This window comes from Salmo trutta, chromosome 13 (genome assembly GCF_901001165.1).
Source record: "Salmo trutta chromosome 13, fSalTru1.1, whole genome shotgun sequence".
Classification (NCBI taxonomy): domain Eukaryota; kingdom Metazoa; phylum Chordata; class Actinopteri; order Salmoniformes; family Salmonidae; genus Salmo; species Salmo trutta.
The window spans coordinates 70,514,239-70,539,200 of NC_042969.1; the positions used below are offsets into that span (position 1 = coordinate 70,514,239).

At 41.8% G+C, this 24,962-nt stretch overlaps 1 protein-coding gene across 2 annotated transcripts; it reads right to left on the reverse strand.

Moving 5' to 3' along the window:
- Window positions 1-1,373: 1,373 nt before the first annotated feature.
- glb1l2 (galactosidase beta 1 like 2) lies at window positions 1,374-24,885 on the reverse strand. 2 transcript variants are annotated; one of them, XM_029773482.1, is made up of 19 exons: window positions 24,509-24,885; window positions 15,086-15,268; window positions 14,922-14,990; window positions 14,738-14,833; window positions 9,090-9,198; window positions 8,898-8,990; window positions 6,778-6,859; window positions 6,557-6,621; window positions 6,375-6,459; window positions 5,932-6,072; window positions 5,766-5,846; window positions 5,547-5,653; window positions 5,268-5,414; window positions 5,092-5,163; window positions 4,620-4,698; window positions 4,296-4,383; window positions 2,394-2,508; window positions 2,049-2,165; window positions 1,374-1,835 (listed from the first exon to the last, which is right to left on the reverse strand). In XM_029773482.1, exons 2-19 carry the CDS (start codon window positions 15,247-15,249, stop codon window positions 1,725-1,727), a joined length of 1,821 nt encoding a protein of 606 aa, XP_029629342.1. In that variant the 5' UTR covers window positions 15,250-15,268; window positions 24,509-24,885; the 3' UTR covers window positions 1,374-1,724. The 2 variants fall into 2 exon arrangements, with proteins under 2 accessions (XP_029629342.1, XP_029629343.1); XM_029773483.1 differs by having other exon boundaries at window positions 15,086-15,289.
- Window positions 24,886-24,962: the final 77 nt, after the last annotated feature.

Consider the following 24,962-nt stretch of genomic DNA (forward strand, 5'->3'; position numbering starts at 1 on the left):
TCTGCATTCCACCACTCAATGTCTTGTCTTTTAATGTATGTACACTACCCTTCATAAGTTTGGTGTCACTTAGAAATGTACTTGTTTTTGAAAGAAAAGCACATTTTTTGTCCATTAAAATAACATCAAATTGATCAGAAATACAGTGTAGACATTGTTAATGTTGTAAATGACTCTTGTATCTGGAAACAACAGATGCCTCACAAGTCCTCAACTGGCAGCTTCATTAAATAGTACCTGCAAAACACCAAAAATCAAATCAAATCAAATTTATTTATATAGCCCTTCGTACATCAGCTGAAATCTCAAAGTGCTGTACAGAAACCCAGCCTAAAACCCCAAACAGCAAGCAATGCATGTGAAAGAAGCACGGTGGCTGGGAAAAACTCCCTAGGAAAAACTCCTGAGAAAGGCCAAAAACCTAGGAAGAAACCTAGAGAGGAACCAGGCTATGAGGGGTGGCCAGTCCTCTTCTGGCTGTGCCGGGTGGATATTATAACAGAACATAGTCAAGATGTTAAAATGTTCGTAAATGACCAGCATGGTCAAATAATAATAATCATAGTAATTGTCGAGGGTGCAACAAGCACGTCCGGTGAACAGGTCAGGGTTCCGTAGCCGCAGGCAGAACAGTCTCAATGTCAACAGTGAAGAGGCAACTCCGGGATGCTGGCCTTCGAGGCAGAGTTCCTCTGTCCAGTGTCTGTTTTTTTGCCCATCTTAATCTTTTATTTTTATTGACCAGTCTGAGATATGGCTTTTTCTTTGCAACTCTGTCTATAAGGCCAGCATCCTGGAGTCGCCTCTTCAATGTTGACGTTGAGACTGGTGTTTTGCGGGAAATATTTAATGAAGCTGCCAGTTGAGGACTTGTGAGGTGTCTGTTTCTCAAACTAGACACTCTAATGTACTTGTCCTCTTGCTCAGTTGTGCACTGGGGCCTCCCACTCCTTCTATTCTGGTTAGAGCTAGTTTGCGCTGTTCTGTGAAGGGAGTAGTACACAGCGTTGTACGTCATCTTCAGTTTCTTGGCAATTTCTCACATCGAACAGCCTTCATTTCTCAGAACAAGAATAGACTGACTAGTTTTAAAAGAAAGTTATTTGTTTCTGGCCATTTTGAGCCTGTTATCGAACCCACAAATGCTGATGCTCCAGACACTCAACTAGTCTAAAGAAGGCCAGTTTTATTGCTTCTTTATTCAGGACTACAGTTTTCAGCTATGCTAACATAATTGCAAAAGGGTTTTCTAATGATCAATTGGCCTTTTAAAATTCTAAACTTGGATTAGCTAACACAACGTGCCATTGGAACACAGGAGTGATGGTTGCTTGTAATGGGCCTCTGTAGATACAAAATAATAATTGATTAAGTCAGCCGTTTCTAGCTACAAGAGTCATTTACAACATTAACAATGTCTACACTGTATTTCTGATCAATTTGATGTTATTATAATGGACACATTTTTTTTTGCTTTTCTTTTAAAAACAAGGACATTTCTAAGTGACCTCAAACTTATGAACGGTAGCGTATGTAACTTGCCTTATGACTGTGCTCTAGGCTACATAAAAATACATGTCTATCGTCACATTCAGTGGTAGACCCATCCCATAACACAAAAACATTACATACAGTGTGTTAAGGTAATCATAGCTTTTGTATTACCATGTTATTACTATGTTATAAGAAATTGCTGTGTCATTTTATTTAAAATATTGATCATTTCAAAGCAGAACACAAAATGGATATTTGTATACATCAATTGTTTTTCCATGATCAGGATTTTCAACAAATACTAATTTGTCATCAGCTTTCTGTTCCTCAAACACAATGATCTAAAATAATGAAAAAAGGATCCATTAAACAAACCATTCTAGCCTGTTTATGTATCAGTACGTGTCTTGATTTGAGGATAAACTGTACAAATAAAGTCTGATACACACTTTATAAGAATACATGGTAGTGTAAACATGAGAACTTCTGAAAACACCTCAGAAGACTAGAACCCTATATATATTAGAAATTAAAGGAGATTTTTTCAGTTCTACCTGATTATTTCCACTTTTAAGCCAAGGTCCAGGGAGGTAGAGAGTTTTCTGGGGACCAATGGACCAGTGGCGTCCAAGATTCTGCCCGTTGATAAAGACCACTCCTTTACTCCAGCCCTGTGGATGGAAATACTGTAATCAGTGACTTGACAACCAGCGTTTAGAGTTTCTCTGGGAACTTCTTTCATCAGTATGTGTGTCTGATGAGGGATGGGCCTACTACACTATACACCAATAAACCAGAGATAGGTCTACCATACTATACGAATAAACCAGCAGGGACACAGTATGGACAAGTGGTGATCCCTATCATAACCACAGAGCCTGTTGGGCTGCTTTACACACAGGCAGTCTGATGAAGGTGTCTCTGGGATGGCCGTCCACATACAGTATGCCCTGGAAGAACCCTGGGAAGGAAGGCTTCTGGGGGACTGAGTTCCACTGGCTTGCTGCACTCAATCTGAAACATGGGAGGAGATCACCCTATTATAAACACAGGAAATCACTGACTAGCATTACAATACGAATCATCTAAACTTTAAAATGGTCAAATGCAGCCATTTTTATCTCAATATGAAGTCATTTATGGGTAACAATTAAGGACCTTGCTGTGATTGTTTTCAATTAAAAAATAAACAAAAATAGCTTCTTAGCAAAGGGCAATTTCTCAAGCAAGAATTGGACTGTTTGAGAGTGGTCTGAGTTGGGAGGGGAAAACTGAAAATTAGCTGTTATTGGCAGAGAGGTTTTGAACTCTTTCTTATTAGTCTATTAACTAATTTACCGCATGGCGATGTCACCATGGAAGGCCAAAACTCCTTCCCACCAAAACAGGCAGAAATTTCAGGTGGTCTTTTCAAACAGCTTTTACACTAAAAGGGCATTATGCAAATGTTTACAATTTCGCAGTATTATTCCAACCTCATAGTGTGGAAATATATATAAAACACAGAATAATCCCATTTATGACTGCACTGGGCCTATAAGACAACCTGATATCCCAGTTAAACTTACAATGACAACAGTTATACAACGGGTGGGTCTAATCCTTGACGCTGATTGGTTAAAACCGCATTCCAGTCAGTGTCTTTTCCACAAGTTACCACCATGAAAGCTATGATGGTGAAATGTATATTTACTCTGTTCCATCTCACTACGCAATCCACTGTCTCAGCCGAGCCAGACAATTAATAATCTTAATCTCCACTGTAAAAAGCATCTAGACATTATCTCCCATTTCTTTTAGACAAGCAATTGGTTTTCAATAGGGGAGATTTGTATAAAACTTGCAGTCTGTATCTCTGACATTTGCAACATTGTTTCAATATTGAAATTCGATCTCCAGCTGTCTCATAGTAATTAACTTGTAGGGATCGGAAGTCGAAATGAGACAGACAGGCAGGCAGCTTTTCTCAGCCAGTCGAAATCATGAATCAGCATAATTTTTATGGACATATACAAAGAAATGTCAATAAAAAAAACAGGTAAAACTAAACACAGCTAGTTTGTTTTCTTTCCAGCTTCAGTTTGAAGTGATTGTGTTAGCTGTGTTGTTGGCTAACTCTCTGAACAACAGTGTCCTGACAAGAGAGCACATTTTCTATGCCAGGTGAAATCGAGCATCATTAGCGCATTCTTATGAATGTATCCAAATAAAAGCCACAAGAAAACAGCTTAAACAAATGCAAATGCAGCTACTTTGCTGTTATTCTGGCTGCACTGTTTGACATGACTGTAAATTAGCCATAGTTGGCTAGCTAGAAAGCAAGGGATAAGAACGTTGCCAGCCAGTATGGCAATAGAACATTTAGAAAGAACAACTGGGTCATGTCCATAGATACAGAACAAAAAGGACTTTACGATTGGGTCGCGTCTCTGGCAACCAAATCGATAGAACGAACAACCAGCCGGCTTGGGTAGCAACCCTAGATTTGTGTCAGGACGATATCTCGTTGAAGGATGAAATAGTATGAATAAATTAATCAAAATAAAGTTCATGAAAATATGTCAATCATTATTTGAATATGTTGGTAACCCGTTGTATAAAAGTGATAATGCCCTCGAAGCTGGTGCGTTTCAATTCAGGCTATAGGTGTGCTGCCGGCCTTCGACTTTGTCTAGGGCCTAACAACACCCGTGCCAATATATCCTACAGACACCGGCTTCTCAGGCATTATCACTTAAATTATAAACTGTAAGAGCCAGAATGGACCTTATTCTTGTATAAATTAAATGATCAGGACAAACCTCTTTAGGAAGTTTGGCTTCATATCCAAACAGTAGATTGTAAAGTCCTTCAGAGGCACGTGGTTCAATACAATATCTCCCACCAGACCTAGAACAGGGTGATATGCAACTAAAGATTAAGAGCTGCATGGGCGAGTAACAATGCAATTATTCCAAGACCTCATGGTCACTATTTGTTGAGCATTCAGGTCTATCCACTTTAACGACTATGTACAGTTGTCACAGCAATGAAGGATTAAACCTGAAGGTCTACAGTGACTTTAATGTATGCTTTCTGCCATGGAATTCTGATTGTTAAAGTGGTAGTAACTAAGAATAGCATACCTTTACGCTGATCATCTAGGGCTTTCCCATAATTCACTCTTCCACAGTTCTCCACAAGTAAACTCAATGTTCGCTCTCCCTTCAATGGAAAATACATAAAACATGTGGAAACCCCTAATTGATGCACTACAGTCAACAATGCATAGTACCCAAAGACAATTGAAGAACATGTGGCTTTCAGTTGGACTGCAGAGAGTAATTGATCCAATCTTCCGCTGTGCTATAGGACAGCATGGACTTGTTTTCCAATAATAGGCAGGTGCAAAGTTAGTGATTGCGATTCCTCTTTGTTAGAACAACATTTGTCTGAAAGCTTTGTTTGCTTAATCCTGGCACCTTAGTAACAAACTCATTGAACAGCATCACCAGAAGCTTTCACCTCTATCATGGTGTTGAATATAAACTAGCCAGTTTACAAAGCAGCTCAGCAGCACACATAAAGCCTGAATCTAAACACACAGTATCACCGTACCTTCCCATCAGGCAGTGCAAACTCCACCGATTTATAGTCCAGGACACCAACAAAGTGTCTGTCCACAAACACCTAGAAGACAAGCCAACTTTATTAGTACAAATGATGTATTGTCATACAGTGTGCACCATACAGTATAGTACATTCATGCCATGTAGCTGTGTGTCTGTACTCACCAGGGCTCTGTCTTTAACATTGTTCCTGGAGTTCAGAAGGCCTCCGCTGCTGATGGTGGTCTCATATAGAGTGTAGCCATAGGACTGACCATTATTACTGTTGACAGGAAGGTTCTCCATGTTGACAGGCTCCTCTGACTTCAAGGGCTTGATGATGAAACAATGTCAATGTAGTGCATTCAATTAAATTAAGAACATTATGGAATCAACATCAACCCTTGAAGAGATAGAGTATTGCCAGGTCTCAGCTGACTGCATGCAACTTGACTCTTAGCTCACCTTCTCAGTAAACTGCAGGCTCTCCCACAGTGACAGATGCTGCTGAATGATGACAGGCTCATACACTCTCCTGGCCTGTAGAGAGGGAACCTCAGGAAGCTTCTCACCTGAGACACACACATACATGTGCCAGTTAGACATTTTCTCAAATTGCATATGGTGCCTGTTTTCCAAAACATCAATAGTATTTTATGTGAATGTTTGAAAGAGAAAGCTTACTGTGAAACTGGCTGAATAAATTCCTCAAGAGCTGATACTTGGTGGTGTAATCTCCAGCCTCGGATAACGGTGCATCATAATCTAAAAAAATAAAATAAAAAAGATTCAGATGACATCTTTTTTCTTTGCAAGTAATATTACATTTGATAGGATACATAAAACCTACCATAGCTGCTGACCTGAGGTTTGTAGGTGCCAAGGTTCGCCACAGCTCCATTCATGAAGCCAAAGCTGGTTCCACCATGGAACATATAGAGGTTGATGGATACACTTGCCTCCAGTATCTGTGACACCACAGCCAACATGTCTACCAGAAAAGGAGAGACAGAATCAATGCTAGATGGTGGGCAATCATACAGTCCTTAGATTGATGGATGGTCCTATGTGGCTCAGTTGGTAGAGCATGGCACTTACAACGCCAGGGTTGTGGGTTCAATTCCCAAGGGGGACCAATACAAACAAAATATGATGTATGCACTCACTAGTGTAAGTTGCTCTGGGTAAGAGTGTTTGCTAAATGACAAAGTGTAAAAGATGGATGAACGTTAAGAGTTGCTATAACTAGGGGTTATATGACATGATCTTAACCTAGTTTGTAATGAAACTTACCCTCTGCTGGAAACACATGGTGAGATTCACTCCAGACATCGAACCACCCAGACCAGTACTCCATTACAAGCAGAGGTTTCTGGGGCTAAAGTAAGGGCAAAGTCACACTTCATCTTTGGACCACTATGATTTCTCAGATGCAAGACAAAATAGAAGAAAATAGAGAATCATTGGCACTATACCTGCATGTATGCTAAATATTGTATTGTTCCGTACGCCAGTCTTTGAAGGTTTACCGTCTTGAGAACTTAAGAGAGGAGGGGTTCAAGTGAAGAACAATGTAGAATAAATAAGGATATTTTCTAGCAGCATCATTACTCTATTGAAAGCAAATGAAATGGCACAAAGGTGTGCTACAATGTACATTACCAAATATCAAGATCTAGCAATAGAAAACCATTACCTCCATCCACTCCTCCACATTTTAGCCCCTCCCGGTTGTCTGATGTCAGCAGGAGTTCATTGGTCCCTCTGGATAGTAGAGCCTGCCAATGAGAATACAGTTTCACTATACATTTATAGGTCACTGCAAAAGTCTATACTGGGCATACAGTATGATGCAGATTAGAGGTCGACGATTATGATTTTTCAACGCCGATACCGATACCAATTATTGGAGGACCAAAAAAAGCCGAAACCGATAATAAAAAAATTAAAAAAAATATCGGGCAATTTTTTTATTTATAATAATGACAATTACAACAATACTGAATGAACACTTATTTTAACTTAATATAATACATCAATAAAATACATTTCAATTTGTTCAATTTGGTTTAAATAATGCAACAACAAAGTGTTGGAGAAGAAAGTAAAAATGCAATATGTGCCATGTAAAAAAGCTGACGTTTAAGTTCCTTGCTCAGAACATGAGAACATATGAAAGCTGGTGGTTCCTTTTAACACGAGTCTTCAATATTCCCAGGTAAGAAGTTTTAGGTTGTAGTTATTATAGGAATTATAGGACTATTTCTCTCTATACCATTTGTATTTCATATACCTTTGACTATTGGATGTTCTTATAGGCACTTTAGTATTACCAATGTAACAGTATAGCTTCCGTCCCTCTCCTCGCCCCTACCTGGGCTCGAACCAGGAACACATCGACAACAGCCACCCTCGAAGCATCATTACCCATCGCTCCACAAAAGCCGCGGCCCTTGCAGAGCAAAGGGAACAACTACTCCAAGTCTCAGCGAGTGACGTTTGAAACGCTATTAGCGGGGTGCGCGCTAACTAGCTAGCCATTTCACATCGGTTACACCAGCCTAATCTCAGGAGTTGATAGGCTTGAAGTCATAAACAGCTCAATGCTTGAAGCACAGCGAAGAGCTGCTGGCAAACACACGAAAGTGCGGTTTGAATGAATGCTTACGAGCCTGCTGCTGCCTACCATCGCTCAGTCAGACTGCTCTATCAAATCATAGACTTTATTATAACACACAGAAATACGAGCCTTTGGTCATTAATATGGTTGTATCCAGAAACTATCATTTTGAAAACAAAACGTTTATTCTTTCAGTGAAATACGGAACCGTTACGTATTTTATCTAACGGATGGCCTCCCTAAGTCTAAATATTGCTGTTACATTGAAGGTTGTACAATGTTATGTCATAATTATGTACAATTCTGGCAAATTAATTACGGTCTTTGTTAGGAATAAATGGACTTCACACAGTTCACAACGAGCCAGGCGGCCCAAACTGCTGCATATACCCTGACTGCTTGCACGGAACGCAAGAGAAGTGACACAATTTCCCTAGTTATAAGAAATTCATGTTAGCAGGCAATATTAACTAAATATGCAGGTTTAAAAATATATACGTGTGTATTGATTTTAAAGAAAGGCATTGATGTTTATGGTTAGGTACACATTGGTGCAACGACAGGGCTTTTTTCGCAAATGCGCTTGTTAAATCATCACCCGTTTGGCGAAGTAGGCTGTGATTCGATGAGAAATTAACAGGCACCGCATCGATTATATGCAACACAGGACACACGTTAGATAAACTAGTAATATCATCAACCATGTGTAGTTGACTAGTGATTATGTTAAGATTGATTGTTTTTTATAAGATAAGTTTAATGCTAGCTAGCAACTTACCTTGGCTTCTTGCTGCCCTCGCATAACAGGTAGTCAGCCTGCCACGCAGGCTCCTCGTGGAGTGCAATGTAAGGCAGGTGGTTAGAGCGTTGGACTAGTAACCGGAAGGTTGCAAAAACTAATCCCCGAGCTGACAAGGTAAAAATCTGTCGTTCTGCCCCTGAACAAGGCAGTTAACCCACTGTTCCTAGGCCGTCATTGAAAATAAGAATGTGTTCTTAACTGACTTGCCTAGTTAAATAAAGGTGTAAAAATAAATAAATAAATCGTCCACAATCGGTGTCCAAAAATACTGATTACCGATTGTTATGAAAACTTGAAATCAGCCCTAATTAAATCAGCCCTAATTAATCGGCCATTACGATTAATCGGTCGACCTCTAATGCAGATGGTGAGAAACAGTACAGTATCACAGTACCTCCTTTATAAAAGGCATGTATTGTTCATCCTTTGCATATGAGCCATACTCATTCTCCACTTGAACTGCAATGATGGGGCCTCCCTCTTCAAACTATAAAACAAAGAGGACAACATGTATTAACACCCCTGCAAACAGCTAACAGATATCAGGACTTAATAACTTGGATAATAAGGCAACTAATTTACGTACTTGTAGAGGCTTAATTATTGGGATGAGTTTGTCGAAGAAAGAGTTCACTGCTTCTGTGAAGCCAGGGTAGGTTGTCCTCAACTTCATGTTTTTGTCACGTAACAGCCAGCTTAAAGGAAAATAACCATTATAAGGATGTCTCATTCAACATGTTGGTTTGCGTTCCGGGATTCATCCAATGGCTTTGAGGAGTATACCCCCTCAGTCATCGGCTTCATCAATAAGTGCATCAATGACGTCATCCCCACAGTGACCGTATGTATGTACATATCCCAACCAGAAGCCATGAATTACAGGCAACATCCACATCGGGCTAAAAGTCTTGAGCTGCCACTTTCAAGGAGCGGGACACTAATCTGGACGCTTATAAGAAATCCCGCTATGCCTTCAGACGAACCATTAAGATTGAATCCTACTACACCGGCTCTGACACTCATCGGATGTAGCAGGGCTTCAGAACTATTACGGACTACGAAGGGGAATCCAGACACGAGCTGCCCAATGACGCGAGCCTACCAGATGAGCTAAATGCCTTATATGCTTGCTTCGAGGCAAGCAACACTGAAGCATGCACATGAGCATCAGCTGTTCCGGATGACTGCGTGATAACACTCTCGGTAGCCGATGTGAGCAAGACCTTTAAACAGGTCAACATTCACCAAGCCATGGAGCTAGATGGATTACCAGGACGTGTACTCAAAGCATGCGTGGACCAACTGGCAAGTGTCTTCACTGACATTTTAAACCTCCCCCTGACCAAGTCTGTAATACCTACATGTTTCAAGCAGACCACCATAGTCCCTGTGCCCAAGGAAGCGAAGGTAACCTGCTTAGAGATTTTCCGCCCCGTAGCACAAACTTTTATAGTCCCGTACCCCTTTAAACATTCAATCTCCAGCTGCGTACCCCCTCTAGCACCAGGGTCAGCACACTCTCAAATGTTATTTTGATATCATTGTAGGCCTGCCACACTATAGAATATATTTATTAAACGTTAGAATGAGTGTGAGTTTTTTTCACAACCCGGCTCGTGGGAAGTGACAAAGAGCTCTTATAGGACCAGGCCACAAATAATAATAATAAATAATTTTGCTCATTACTTAGCCATCTTACATATAAAACCTTATTTGTTCATCAAAAATTGTGAATAACTCACCACAGGTTAATGAGAAGGGTGTGCTTGAAAGGATGCACATAACTCTGCAATGTTGGGGTTGTATTGGAGAGAGTCTCTGTCTTAAATCATTTTCCAAACACAGTCTGTGTCTGTATTTAGTTTTCATGCTAGTAAGGGCCAAGAATCCACTCTCATTATAGGTACATGGTTGCAGAGGGCATCAGTGTCTTAACAGCGCGATTTCCCAAGGCAAGAAGCTCAGAGCAGCCCTATCCAGAAATCTGGCAGTGGCTTCTGATTAAATAACATTTTCACATAACTGCTTGTTGATGAGGCTCTCTTGTTCAGATATCGGTAAGTGGACTGGAGGCTGGGCATGAAAGGGATAACAGATCCAGTTGTTTGTGTCATCCGTTTCGGGAAAGTACCTGTGTAATTGTGCACCCAGCTCACTCAAGTGCTTCGCTGTATCACATTGGACATTGTCCATAAGCTTGAGTTCATTTGCACACAACAAAAAAAAATCATACAATGATGGAAAGACCTGTGTGTTGTCCTTGTTAATGCAGACAGAAAAGACCTCCAACTTCTTATTCATAGACTCAATTTTATCCCACACATTGAATATAGTTGCAGAGAGTCCATGTAATCCTAGATTCAGATCATTCAGGTGAGAAAAAACATCACCCAGCTATGCCAGTCATGTGAGAAACTCATCATCATGCAAGTGGTCAGACAAAGTCAATCATTTTCACTGTAGTGTCCAAAACGTCTTTCAAGTTGTCAGGCATTCCCTTGGCAGCAAGAGCCTCTCGGTGGATGATGCAGTGTACCCAAGTGGCATCGGGAGCAACTGCTTGCACGCGCGTTACCACTCCACTATGTCTCCCTGTCATGGCTTTTGCGCCATCAGTACAGATACCAACTCATCTTGACCACCAAAGTCCATTTGATGTCACAAAGCTGTCCCGTACTTTAAAAATATCCTCTCATGTTGTCCTGGTTTCCAGTGGTATGCAGAAGAGGATGTCTTCCTTAATTGCCCCCCTATAAACGTAACGGACATATACCAGGAGCTGTGCCAGGCTCGTCACATCTGTTGACTCATCAAGCTGTAACGCATATAATTCACTGTCTTGTATGTGAAGCAGTAATTGTTTCAAAACATCTCCTGCCATGTCACTGATGCGTCGTGAAACAGTGTTGTTTGATGAAGGCATTGTCTGTATAGTTTTTTGGGCCTTTTCCCCCAGCATTGTCCCAGCCATATCTGCGGCAGCAGGAAGAATTAAGTCCTCCACAATAGTATGGGGCTCGCCTGTCCTAGCCACTTGGTAGCTCACCATATAAGACGCTTCTAGCCCCTTCTTATTAAATGGTATCTGTTGCCTTTATACATGTCTTACTACTCAAAAGTAGTCTTTATTCTCGCTCCAAAAACCCCTGTAGCTGGGCCTCCCGAGTGGTTCAGTGGTCTAAGGTACTGCGTCGCAGTGCAAGCTGTGCCACTAGAGATTCTGGGTTCGAGTCCAGGCTCTATCGCAGCCGGACGTGACCGGGAGACTCATGGGGCGGCGCACAATTGGCCCAGCGTCGTCCGGGTTAGGGGAGGGTTTGGCCGGCAGGGATGTCCTTGGCCATCTCGCACTAGCGACTCCTGTGGCAGGCCGGGCACAGTGCACGCTGACACGGTCCGGAGGTGTTTCCTCCGACACATTGGTGTGGCTGGCTTCCGGATTAAGTGGGCATTGTGTCAAGAAGCAGTGTGGCTTGGTTGGGTTGTGTTTTGGAGGATGCATGGCTCTCAACCTTCGCCTCTCCCGAATCCATACGGGAGTTGCAGCGATGAGACAAGACTGTAATGACCAATTGGATACCAAGAAATTGGGGGTAAAATAATGTTTTATAATAATAAAATAATTGTCATGTCAAAATTGTCATGTTTCGTTTCTAAATGTCTGTGCAAGAGTGAAGGTTTCCCGCGAGAGAGTAACAGTTAATATGATTGGATGTTAATTATTTGACTAGGCTACCTGTATTTGACATTGTGTTGTTATTTCGCTGAACACGAGATGGTTTAATTTTATTTTTGGCAGTGAAACAAGGCTACTCAGGCGAGAAAAAAAACCTCACCCAAAATGCACACACACACGTTCAAAAGTTTGGGGTCACTTAGAAATGTCCTTCTTTTTGAAAGAAAAGCACATTTTTCGTCCATTAAAACAACATCAAATTGATCATACATACAGTGTAGACATTGTTAATGTTGTAAATGAGTATTGTGGCTGGAAACTACCGATTTTTTTTAATGGAATATCTACATAGATGTACAGAGGCCCATTATCAGCAACCTTCACCCCTGCGTTACAATGGCACGTTGTGTTAGCTAATCCAAGTTTATAATTTTAAAAAGGCAGATTGATCATTAGAAAACCCTTTGCAATTATGTTAGCACAGCTGAAAACTGTTTATGCTGTTTAAAAGAAGCAATAAAACTGGCCTTCTATAGACTAGTTGAGTATCCGGAGCGTCGGCATTTGTGGGTTCGATTACAGGCTCAAAATGGCCAGAAACAAAGACCTTTCTTCTAAAACTTGTCAGCCTTAATTTCTCAGAACAAGAATAGACTATGTCATGTGAGAAATTGCCAAGAAACTGAAGATCTCGTACAATGCTGTGTATTATTCCCTTCACAGAACAGAGCAAACTGGCTCTAACCAGAATAGAAAGAGGAGCAGGAGGCCCCGGTGCACAACTGAGCAAGAGGACAAGTACATTAGAGTGTCTAGTTTGAGAAACAGATGCCTCACAAGTCCTCAACTGGCAGCTTCATTAAATAGTACCCGCAAAACACCAGTCTCAACGTCAACAGTGAAGAGGCGACTCCGGGATGATAGCCTTCCAGCGACAATAGTCATTTACAACATTAACAATGTCTACACTGCATTTTTGATCAATTTGATGTTATTTACAGGTATACCCCAAACTTTTGAACGTTGGTGTATATTTTTTTAAAATACGAATCACACTTTTATTTGGCGTACCCCTGACTGAATTGTGCGTGTACCCCAGTTTGGGAATACCTGTCCTAGACCCACTCCAATTCACAAACCGCCCCAACAGATCCACAGATGACGCAATCTCAATCGCACTCCACACTGCCATTTCCCACCTGGACAAAAGGAACACCTATGTGAGAATGCTGTTCATTGACTACAGCTCAGCGTTCAACACCCTAGTGCCCACGAAGCTCATCACTAAGCTAAGGACCCTGGGACTAAAAACCTCCCTCTGCAACTGGATCCTGGACTTCCTGACGGGCCGCCCCCCAGGTAGGCAACAACACGTCTGCCATGCTGCCATGCTCAACACTGGGGGCCCTCAGGGTTGTGTACTTAGTCCCCTCCTGTACTCCCTGTTCACCCACGACTGTGTGGCCAAACACGACTCCAACACCACCATTAAGTTTGCTGATGACACAACAGTGGTAGGCCTGATCACCGACAACGATGAGAGCTTATAGGGAGGTGGTCAGAGAACTGGCAGTGTGGTGCCAGGACAACAACCTCTCCCTCAGTGTGAGCAAGACAAAGGAGCTGATCGTGGACTACAGGAAAGGGCAGGCCAAACAGGCCCCCCATTAACATCGACAGGGCTGTAGTGGAGTGGGTCGAGAGTTTCAAGTTCCTTGGTGTCGACATCACCAACGAACTGTCATGGTCCAAACGCACCAAGACAGTCGTGAAGAGGGCACGACAACTCCTTTTCCCCTTCAGGAGTCTGAAAAGACTTGGCATGGGTCCCTAGATCCTCAAAAAGTTTAACAGCTGCACCATCGAGAGCATCCTGACCGGTTGCATCACCGCCTGGTATGGCAACTGCTCGGCATCTGACCCTAAGTCGCTACAGAGGGTAGAGCGTACGGCCAGTACATCACTGAGGCCAAGCTTCCTGCCATCCAGGACCTATATAACAGGCAGTGCCAAAGGAAAGCCTAAAAAAGTCCAGTCACCCAAGTCATAGACTGTTTTCTCTGCTACCGCACGGCAAGCGGTACTGGAGCGCCAAGTCTAGGACCAAAAGGCTCCTTATAAGCTTCTACCCCCAAGCCATAAGACTGCCAAACAATTAATCAAATGGGCACCGGACGACTTACATTGACACCTCCCCCTCCATTTGTTTTGTACACTCACTGTTTATTATCTATGCATAGTCACTTCACCCATACCTACATGTACAAATGACCTCAACTAACCTGTACCCCCGTACATTGACTCGGTACCGGTACCCCCTGTATTATAGCCTCGTTATTGTAATTTTATTGTGTTACTTTTTATTATTTTTTTTACTTTAGTTTTTTTGGTAAATATTTTCTTAACTCTTCTTGAACTGCACTGGTGGTTAAGGGCTTGTAAGTAAGCATTTCACAAGCATTTCACTGTAAGGTCTGTATTCGGCGCATGTGACAAATAAAGTTTGACTTGATTTGACCCCTGCTACAAAGTTAAAGGCTTAAAGTAATGGAAACAACCTGGGGAGCCCTCCTAAGTCCCACTCAGCACAGATGTAGGGTCCTGGCCGCAGAATCACCCAGAGCCCCAACTCTGCTGCTAGGCTGATGTACGCCCTGTTAGACACAGAGAAAAACAGAGAGACAAAGCTCAATAGCTCTATCAAACATATTAATCACAAAATCATATAAATGTCTTCCTTACTTTAAATCCAACTGGTCCTGGAAGTTGAAAATCCCTCTCTCTGGCTCATGCAGGTTCCATGGCACATATCTGAAAGATAAAGCAGTCATTCTCAGTATCTCTCCATAGTAGAGCAGCAGTGAGTGTCGGTATAAGAGAACATGAGCTGTTCTGTGTGTCCCTACGTGGTGAGAGTGTTGACCCCACAGGCCCTCATCTTCAGCAGCCGGTCCTCCCAGTAGGCTCTGGGGACGCGGAAATAGTGGATAGAGCCCCCCAGGATGCGAAAGGGCTCTCCCTCCAGAGTGAACTGAAAGGAGTTGGCCCTCAGACCCTCTTTCTGGCTCATTCTCACCTCTGGCTGCAGGCTGGAAGAAAAAGAAAAACCACTGTCTGGATCTCTTATGAATGTTATGAATAATCACACTTAAGACAAGAATTAGAGCGACTGTGTAGGGACTAATAAATGCATACAACTTGTAATATACTGTATGATGATAGCATATATTATGACCAGAATCGATAGCTATGTTATTCTAAGACAGTCAATTCAACACATAATAAATATCCTTATGCATATTGACCAATCTCAGCTAATGTCAAATTTAGAAATCTTACCTTCTACGTTGATTTTCACAAAGTCTAAAGCTGAAATAATTTTCAGTATGGCTTATACCATCTACTGAAGCAGAGCTCACGTGGATGGCTTCAACGAATGGAGAACAATGAAGAAAGGCCTAGAATGCTTTGAACAAGGGAAACCATAGTTGTTTTAGAACACTGCTGTTCTTTTGTGTTGAAGCTATAGTATACTGAACAAAAATGTAAAACGCAACACGTAAAGTGTTGGTCCCCTATTTTTTGAGCTGAAATAAAAAGATCCCAGAAATGTTCCATATGCACAAAAAGCAAATTTCTCTAAAATGTTGTGCACACATTTGTTTACATCCCTGTTAGTGAGATTCTCCTTTGCCAAGATAATCTATCCTCCTGACAGGTGTGGCATATCAAGAAGCTCATAAACAGCATGATCATTACATAGGTGCACCTTGTGCTGGGAACAATAAAATGACATTATAAAATGAGCAGTTTGTCAAATAAGACCGCCACAGATGTTTCAAGTTGAGGGATCGTGAAATTAACATGCTGACTGCATGAATGTGCACCAGAGCTGTTGCCAGAAAATGTCATGTTAATTTCTCTACCATGAGCCGTCTCCAACATCGCTTTAGGGAATTTGGCAGTGCGGCCAACCAGCCTCACAACGGCAGACCACGTGTAACCACGCCAGCACAGGACTTCCACATTAGGCTTCTTCGCCTGCCAAACATACCCTCGTAAAACTGACCATCCTACCGATCCTCGACTTCGGTGATGTCATTTACAAAATAGCTTCCAACACTCTACTCAACAAATTGGATGCAGTCTATCACAGTGCCATCCGTTTTGTCACCAAAGCCCCATATACTACCCACCACTGCGACCTGTACGCTCTCGTTGGCTGGCCCTCGCTTCATACTCGTCGCCAAACCCACTGGCTCCAGGTCATCTACAAGACCCTGCTAGGTAAAGCCCTGCCTTATCTCAGCTCACTGGTCACCATAGCAGCACCCACCCGTAGCACGCGCTCCAGCAGGTATATCTCACTGGTCACCCCCAAAGCCAATTCCTACTTTGACCGCCTTTCCTTCCAGTTCTCTGCTGCCAATGACTGGAACAAACTTCAAAAATCACTGAAGCCTCATATCTCCCTCACTAGCTTTAAGCACCAGCTGTCAGAGCAGCTCACAGATCACTGCACATAGCCCATCACCATACTGTATTTATTTATCTTGCTCCTTTGCACCCCAGTATCTCTACTTGCATATTCATCTTCTGCACATCTACCATTCCAGTGTTTAATTGCTACATTGTAATTACTTCGCCACCATGGCCTATTTATTGCCTCACCTCCCTTATCCTACCTGATTTACACACACTGTATATAGACTTTTTCTACTGTATTATTTACTGTATGTTTGTTTATTCCATGTGTAACTCTGTGTTGTTGTATGTGTCGAACTGCTTTGCTTTATCTTGGCCAGGTCTCAGTTGTAAATGAGAACTTGTTCTCAACTATCCTGCCTGGTTAAATAAAGGTGAAATAAAAAATACAAATGTTGCAAGGATCTGTACACGATTCTTGAAAGTTCAAAATGTCCCTGTTCTTCCACGGCCTGCATACTCACCCGACATGTCACCTATTGAGCATGTTTGGGATGCTCTGGATCTACGTGTACGACAGTGTTCCAATTCCCACCAATTTCCAGCAACTTCGCTTAGCCGTTTTAGAGTAGTGGGACAACATTCCACATGCCACAATCAACAGCCCGATCAACTCTATGCGAAGGAGATGTGTCGTGCTGCATGAGGCAAATGGTGGTCACACCAGATACTTTCCTTGTTTCTCTGATCCAGACCACACCCGTACTTTTTTTTTTACGTATCTGGGACCAACAGATGCACATCTGTATTCCTAGCCATGTGAAATCAATAGATTAGGGGCTAATGAATTTATTTAAATTGACTGATTTCCTTATATGAACTGTAACTCAGTAAAATCTTTGAAATTGTTGTATGTTGAATTTATATTTTGGTTCAGTGTAGTTCATGGACCAGACCTCCAAATTTGGGCCTTCAGGCTCACTTGGGATGACGATGTGATTTTAGTGATTTTCTTGAAGGTCTATGTCCCTAGAGTGGAAAATGTGTGATAGCTGCCATTGCTGCACTGCTGTCTCTGTTGTCACTCTTTCTTTCAACTCTTCACTCCATTCATTTTTCACATTGTTTTTCATAGGATAAAATCCCAATGTCAGTATAAAACAAGTTATTGCTTATATATAGCCTTTAATCATATACAATGCATTCGGAAAGTATTCTTGACCTCTTGACTCTTTCCACATTTTGTTACGTTACAGCCTTATTCTAAAATTGATTAAATTATATTTCTTCCTTATCAATCTACACACAATACCCCATAATGATAAAGTGAAAGTTTTTAGAAATGTTTGCAAATGTATTGAAAATTAAATAAAGAAATATCTTATTTACATAACTTTTCCTCTAGGAATTTGCCTGTGCTTAGCTCTAGTCCTATTAATATATATTTTTTCTCCTCAATTTAAAAAAAGAGAACCTTATTTACATAAGTATTCAGACCCTTTGCTATCAGACTTTCGAAATTGAGCTCAGGTGAATCCTGTTTCCATTGATCATCCTTGAGATGTTTCTACAACTTGGACTCCACCTGTGGTAAATTCAATTGATTGCACATGATTTGGAAAGGGACACACCTGTCTATATATGGTCCCACAGTTGGCAGTGCCTGTCAGAGCAAAAACCAAGCTATGAGGTTGAAGGAATTGTCTGTGTAGCTCCGAGACAGGATTGTGTCGAGGCATAGATATGAGGAAGGGTACCAAAACATTTCTGCCTAGAAGGCCAGCATCCCAGAGTTGCCTCTTCACTGTTGACATTGAGACTGGTGTTTTGCAGGTACTATTTAATGAAGCTGCCAGTTGAGGACTTGAGGCGTCTTTCTCAAACTAGACACTAATGTACTTTTTCTCTTGCTCAGTTGTGCACTGGGGTCTCCCACTCTTTCTATTCTGGTTAGAGCCAGTTTGTGTTCTGTGAATGGAGTTGTACACAGTGTTGTACGACATCTTCAGTTTCTTGGCAATTTCTCACATCGAATAGCCTTCATTTTCAGAACAAGAATAGACTAATGAGTTTTAGAAGGAAGTTCTTTGTTTCTGGCCATTTTGAGCCTGTTATCGAACCCACAAATGCTGATGCTCCAGATACTCAACTAGTCTAAAGAAGGCCAGTTTTATTGCTTCTTTAAATCAGGACTACAGTTTTCAGCTGTGCTAACATAATTGCAAAAGGGTTTTCTAATGATCAATTGGCCTTTTAAAATTATAAACTTGGATTAGCTAACAAAACGTGCCATTGAAACACAGGAGTGATGGTTGCCTGTAATGGGCCTATGTAGATAATCCATTAAAAAAAAAATCTGCCGTTTCCAGCTGCAAGAGTCATTTACAACATTAACAATGTCTACACTGTATTTCTGATCAATTTGATGTTATTTTAAATGGACAAAAAAGGTGTTTTTCTTTCAAAAACAGGGACATTTCTAAGTGACCCCAAATTTATGAACTGTAGGGTATACGCCCACTAAAAACCACTTTGCACCTCGAGTGATGAAGTAGCCACTATTAAACCACAACAAATCTATGATGTAGGCGAAAAGTGGCAGTGATAGCCATGGAGAAGGAGTAGCTTTCAACTAAGAAATTATTGATAAAAAGGATTCAACCGTTTCAGTTATTTGGAAGTGTTTTGGATTTTTGAAGTCCGACAGAGCAATGTTCGGTCTGGTAATACGACAAACCTTTTTACCATCTGACGCAAAATCACTCTTTGGAACATGCAGAAAGTTTTGAGTTTGCGCCACAGCATTGATAAACGCCCCTCAAGCACCAGCTAATCTAGGGATGTTCGCCCGAAGCAGTCAACACTGACAGCGTTTATGCCCTATGAGCAAACATCTAAGAGACATTACAAATGCTATTAAGTAGTGCATTGCTAAGGACATGCTACCAATTAGCACAGTCGAAAAGGAAGGTTTCAAGAGTCTTATAAATGTAATTGACCAAGGTACGTTGTCCCTGGCCGCAAACATTTCTCTCACACCGCACTGCCTAAACTCTACGCCGAGTGTAGGGGAAACGTTGAGGAACAGCTCTACTACCGATCTGTGGTGTAGTCACATGTCAGAGCCTTATATTAGCATCACTATCCACTACATTGACAGAGTGGAATCTTCTAAATAAATGCCTTCAAAACATCATACTTTCCCAACGACCACACGAGTGATGCTATAGCAGATGGGCTCATTGATGCTCTCGCCTCCTGGGGACTCAGTCAAGACAGACAGGTCTGCAACGGATGCGAACGTGGTGAATGCCGCTCAAATCAACAAATGGACCCGACAGCAATGTTTTGGACATCGTCTGCACTTGGCCATTGGTAAGTAACCTTGTCAATTGTGTTTGATGAAACTTAGATTAAACTAAATGTGCATTTTTTTCAGCAACGAATTATGTTAAATATTACATTTGTACATAAATAAAGGGATTGTGATTTTAACACTTAAAATCTCGATTTCTCTTAGAGAATGGGTAGAGACAAACGGGTGGATCGAGCAATTGGAGTGTGTAAGAAAGTGGTAGATGCCTTTTCCTATTCGTGTCGAAAGAAGAGACCTGGCAGTTGTTCAAAAAGAACACAACCAACCCCAGCACAAGTTGGTGACAGAGTCGCCTACCAGCTGGGGATCACATCAAAAGATGGTGCAATGAGTACTGGAGCAGGAGAAAGCCATTTCACAGGTCTTGTTCAGTGACAAGAAGACCTGGCACTTATCTCCCACCTATACAGATGTTCTTGAGTCCATCAACCAGGCATTGACCCAACTTATAGAATTCACAGATGCTCTGTCTGGTGAGTCTTATGTCAGTGTGTCTTACCTGAAGCCAGTACTACACCTGTTCAATACAGAGGTCATGAAACCTGATGATGGTGAAACAGAGCTCACCCGAATGAGAAATGATGACCTAGCCACAGATGACCTCCTGGACATAGCCTCGTTGGTCGACCCTCGGTTTAAAACACATTACATCAAAGACGAGAAGGTGGGCCACATAAAAGCAAGACCTGTCTCAGAGATGGTCAATGAGGGACATGAAAACCCAAGCCCAGCACAGGGAGACATCGCTGCTGCTTCACCACATCTACCAGCTAAAAAGAGAAAGTCACTGGGCAGTTTTTTCCAAAAGGCCATGCTCCACCACCACAGGTCTTATTACTGAAATCCAGCTGGTACAAATGGAACTTAGCTGCTACCTTCAGTCTCCTGATGCTCACAGTGAAACCAAATCAACTGGACTGGTGGAAGATCCACCCAAAAAACTTTCCCAAAGTCAGCCACCTGGCAAAGCACTACCTGTGCATTCCTGCGACCAGCTCCCCCTCAGTGCGTGTTTTTAGCACAGGTGGCAACATAGTGACCTGCCATAGGGCAGCTTTAAAGCCAGAGACCATAGACAGACTTGTCTTTCTTGCTTGTAACTTGTAAGACAACTACCCCAACTTCAACTGTGATGTGCTAACAGTTATAATGCATATTGACTTGCACTGTTATTTCTTGCTCATGACTTGTAAGGGTTTATAGCTTTGAAAAAAAGTGGAGTTAATGTTATTTGTGAGTTCTTCTACTTCTGACAAATAAGAAACATTAAAGCCTTCGGTTTGTTCAGGCAGGCTTGAGTCTGAAACAGATTGTACCCTTTTTAAACATTATTTTATTAAAATTGTGATAATTATCATTAAAGCTAGAGACAGTAGACAGACCTGTTTTTGCTTTGGGTAATGTTTGTAGATTAATGAGGATATATATACATAACACTATTTGACTGCACGTCACAATCATTTAACGCCTGCATTAATTTTTGCGTATCTTTTTTGACAGGCAAAGACCCAAACAGCGTTCCATAGAAATCCTGGTTGGGAATGAAACAACTGAAGAAATGAACAATGAAACAGCACAGCAAGTTACTGAAAGAAATAGGTTTTGATTATGTTTTACTGGTAATGGGGACATACGTAAATGCCAACAAAAACATTTTTGGGTCTGTTTGTGTAACCTTTATTTAACTAGGCAAGTCGGTTAAGAACAAATTCTTATTTACAATGACGGCCTACCCCGGATGACGCTGGGCCAATTGTGCTCCGCCCTATGGGACTCCCAATCACGGCCAGATGTGATAGAGCCTGGATTCAAACCAGGGACTGTAGTGACACCTCTTGCACTGAGATGCAGTGCAAGAACCGCATATCTATGTGTTAACTATTTAACTGTACTAGAATGCTTAAAAGGCCACTAAAATGTTAAATATCGGTATCTTTTTTTTTGTCAAGGAAAATATCGGAATCGGACAAAAATGTAATATCGGTGCATTACTAGCTGTAACGTAACAAAATGTAGAAAAAGGTAAAGTGGTCTGAATACTTTCCAAATGCACTGTATCATTGGAAAGTTTAGATTCAGTTATCAATCAGACACATTTTTGGAATGTTCAGGCCAACAGAAAGTTTGCCTTTGACCTCTCAGGTACAAATCAGAATTACCTGTATAAATTGCTTTAAAACGGAAACCCTGATACATTTTAAACTTTGTTTGACAAGTGGTTCTTAAAGGCCATGATATTACCATTCAAATTATAATATATAACCAACTTTGAAAGCACCACCTAACACTATCGTTAAAAAATAGCCCATATTGTGCCGTTGACATTAAAAATGGTGTAAGCATAGCCATATAATTACACGTAGTGGCTATGTTTTTGGATTGTAACTTCGGTGATAGAATTCCCAAATTGCGCACACACACAGCTAGAACAGGATTTAAAAAATACTTGCAGATACAGGGCCATCACAGGATTCATGCATTAACCCCACAGAAGCCTTTTCACAATATGTCCGCCAAACAACTCAATGGGGTATTATTTAATCGATTTCGCATGACTATACCTGCATGTATGAAATACAGGCCTAATTGTAATATGCCCAATAATATCTTAAAATGTTCATAGTGATGTGGAATACACAATCAAATGTGCCAGATATACAGTACCAGTCACAAGTTGACACACTTACTCATTCAAAGGTTTTATTTTTACTATTTTCTACATTTTAGAATAATAGTGAAGACATCAACTATGAAATAACACATATTGAATCATCTAGTAACCAAAAAGGTGTTAAATCAAAATATATTTTAGAGTCTTGATGACATCTCTGCACACTCCTTTCCGCAGCAACAGCATCAATGTAACAGTGTAGGTTCCGTCCCTCGCTTCGCCCCAACCCGGGCTCGAACCAGGGACCCTTGCACACATCAACAACTGACACCCCACGAAGCATCGTTACCATCGCGCCACAAAAGCCACGGCCCTTGGGACGCAAGGGGAAACCCTACTTCAAGTCTCAGAGCGAGTGACATCACTGATTGAAACGCTATTAGAGCGCACCACCGCTAACTAATTAGCCATTTCACATCGGTTACACATGTATATTGTCTGCTTGCCTGTTCATTACATTGGTGTCGGAAGTGATCGGACCTTGCATCCACGACAGTGCGTGTGCTTGGCCGGTGAGCGCGTTCCTGTAAGGCGTTGAGTCGCAAGCTAGCGCGAGGACGCGCTCTTTGAAAGGAGGGAGTAGTGTAACGACCCTGGGTTTATAAGCGCGGAAATCGACTCTGCCGCTCGAGCATGCTTTTGCGGCACAGTCGATAGCGCGCCGGACTTCGGGCTTGAAGGTCGAGGGTTCGAGACCTGCTCCCTGCCTGCTGTTCATTACATTGGTGTCGGAAGTGATCGGACCTTGCATCCACGACAGTGCGTGTGCTTGGCCGGTGTGCGCGTTCCTGTAAGGCGTTGAGTCGCAAGCTAGCGCGAGGACGCGCTCTTTGAAAGGAGGGAGTAGTGTAACGACCCTGGGTTTATAAGCGCGGAAATCGACTCTGCCGTGCGAGCAAGCTTTTGCGGCACAGTCGATAGCGCGCCGGACTTCGGGCTTGAAGGTCGAGGGTTCGAGACCTGCTCCCTGCCTGCTGTTTCATTACAATATTATAGCAATAAGGCACCCCAGGGGTTTGTGGTAGATGGCCAATATGCAAGGGTTAACGGCTGTATGCAGGCACTCCGCATTGCGTGATACATAAGAACAGCCCTTAGCCGTGGTATATCGGCCACCTTACCCCCTTGTGCCTTATTGCTTAATCATAGCAGTTAAACCAAATCGACATCCATTGATGGAAAATAGTCTGGCGAGTTTAATAAAGGCAAATTATATTTTCTCTTGACACATTCAAATTCCTTTACCTCACAGCTTGCAATAAGTAAAAACATTTTAGGAAAAACGAATTATGCTTCTAACGTCGTTACTATGATATTCCTTAATTGGCTCGATATCGTTATGGGAAAAGGTTATTGTTTAAATATGCAACTCCTCTCTTGCTTAACAATACAATCGGGATAGTTTCAGGCCTTTTGGTCGGGGTTTGAATGATCATTGGGCTAGAAATGTTAGCTTGACCTGGCAACCCTGGTTACATGGATAAAACGTTTGAGTTTTTCCCCTTTACAATCTAGTGTAAACAGTAGGCTATAGCACCAAATGGTAAGATTCCTGTATTGCAAGTTCGCCTGACCTGTCTTTTTACTGATTTTGAAATAAGGACAAAACGCGATACAATATATTGCAACTATCCGTTTCATAGTGCCTTTTGAAAGCGAGCAATATTTTACGCCTAACACGGACAATGTAAACTAAAGGCTACTGCCTGCTGAAAATCGAATTATGATAGCCTAATAAGAACCACTGTGGATTTTGTCAGAACTAACAGTCAGACTTTCCACTTGCATTAGGTTTGGAGTTGTGTGTAATTCGGGTGAAAATTGATATTTTTATTCATTATGGTCTATAACTCTCACCTGTATTTTCCCCTTGAGTGAATCGCCTGTATGGTGTTATTCCTGTTCTTCCGGTGTGGTCTTTGAAGGCGTGGGCTGTCAAACCAGCTGTTGCAACGCTGTAACGTTATTCGTAAACCATTTTTAATGCATCCATGGTCTGGTCAGGCTGTCTCTCACACGACAGCGGTATGCCATTCTCGGGTATATTTTCTTTTAATTCACACGGTAAGGCCGAAGATTGTTGGAACTAAATCAAGATAAACCACAACCTGTCATTTCAAATGGAAACAAGGGAGTCAGAGTGGGCAAAACAAGTAGGGAGGTGGGCAGAGCCAAGCACGAGCTAGCGAGACCCTATTGGTGCGTTATAACCTATATTTGCATATTTCCGTTAGGGAACACCTACTCTGCGAAGTGCGCGTATGCAACAACGCAATTTAAAAAAAAAACTTTGGCAAAGGGTAGAGTCTAC

Bases quoted from the DNA above. Each gene is read 5' to 3' on its own strand.
- glb1l2 (XM_029773482.1), bottom strand. From the start codon at position 15,249: ATGAGCCAGAAAGAGGGTCTGAGGGCCAACTCCTTTCAGTTCACTCTG. The intron at 6,460-6,556 runs GTATAGTGCCAA...CCCTTACTTTAG, and splicing joins AATATTTAGCATACATGCAG to CCCCAGAAACCTCTGCTTGT. The intron at 5,654-5,765 runs GTAAGCTTTCTC...TGTGTGTCTCAG, and splicing joins TTTATTCAGCCAGTTTCACA to GTGAGAAGCTTCCTGAGGTT.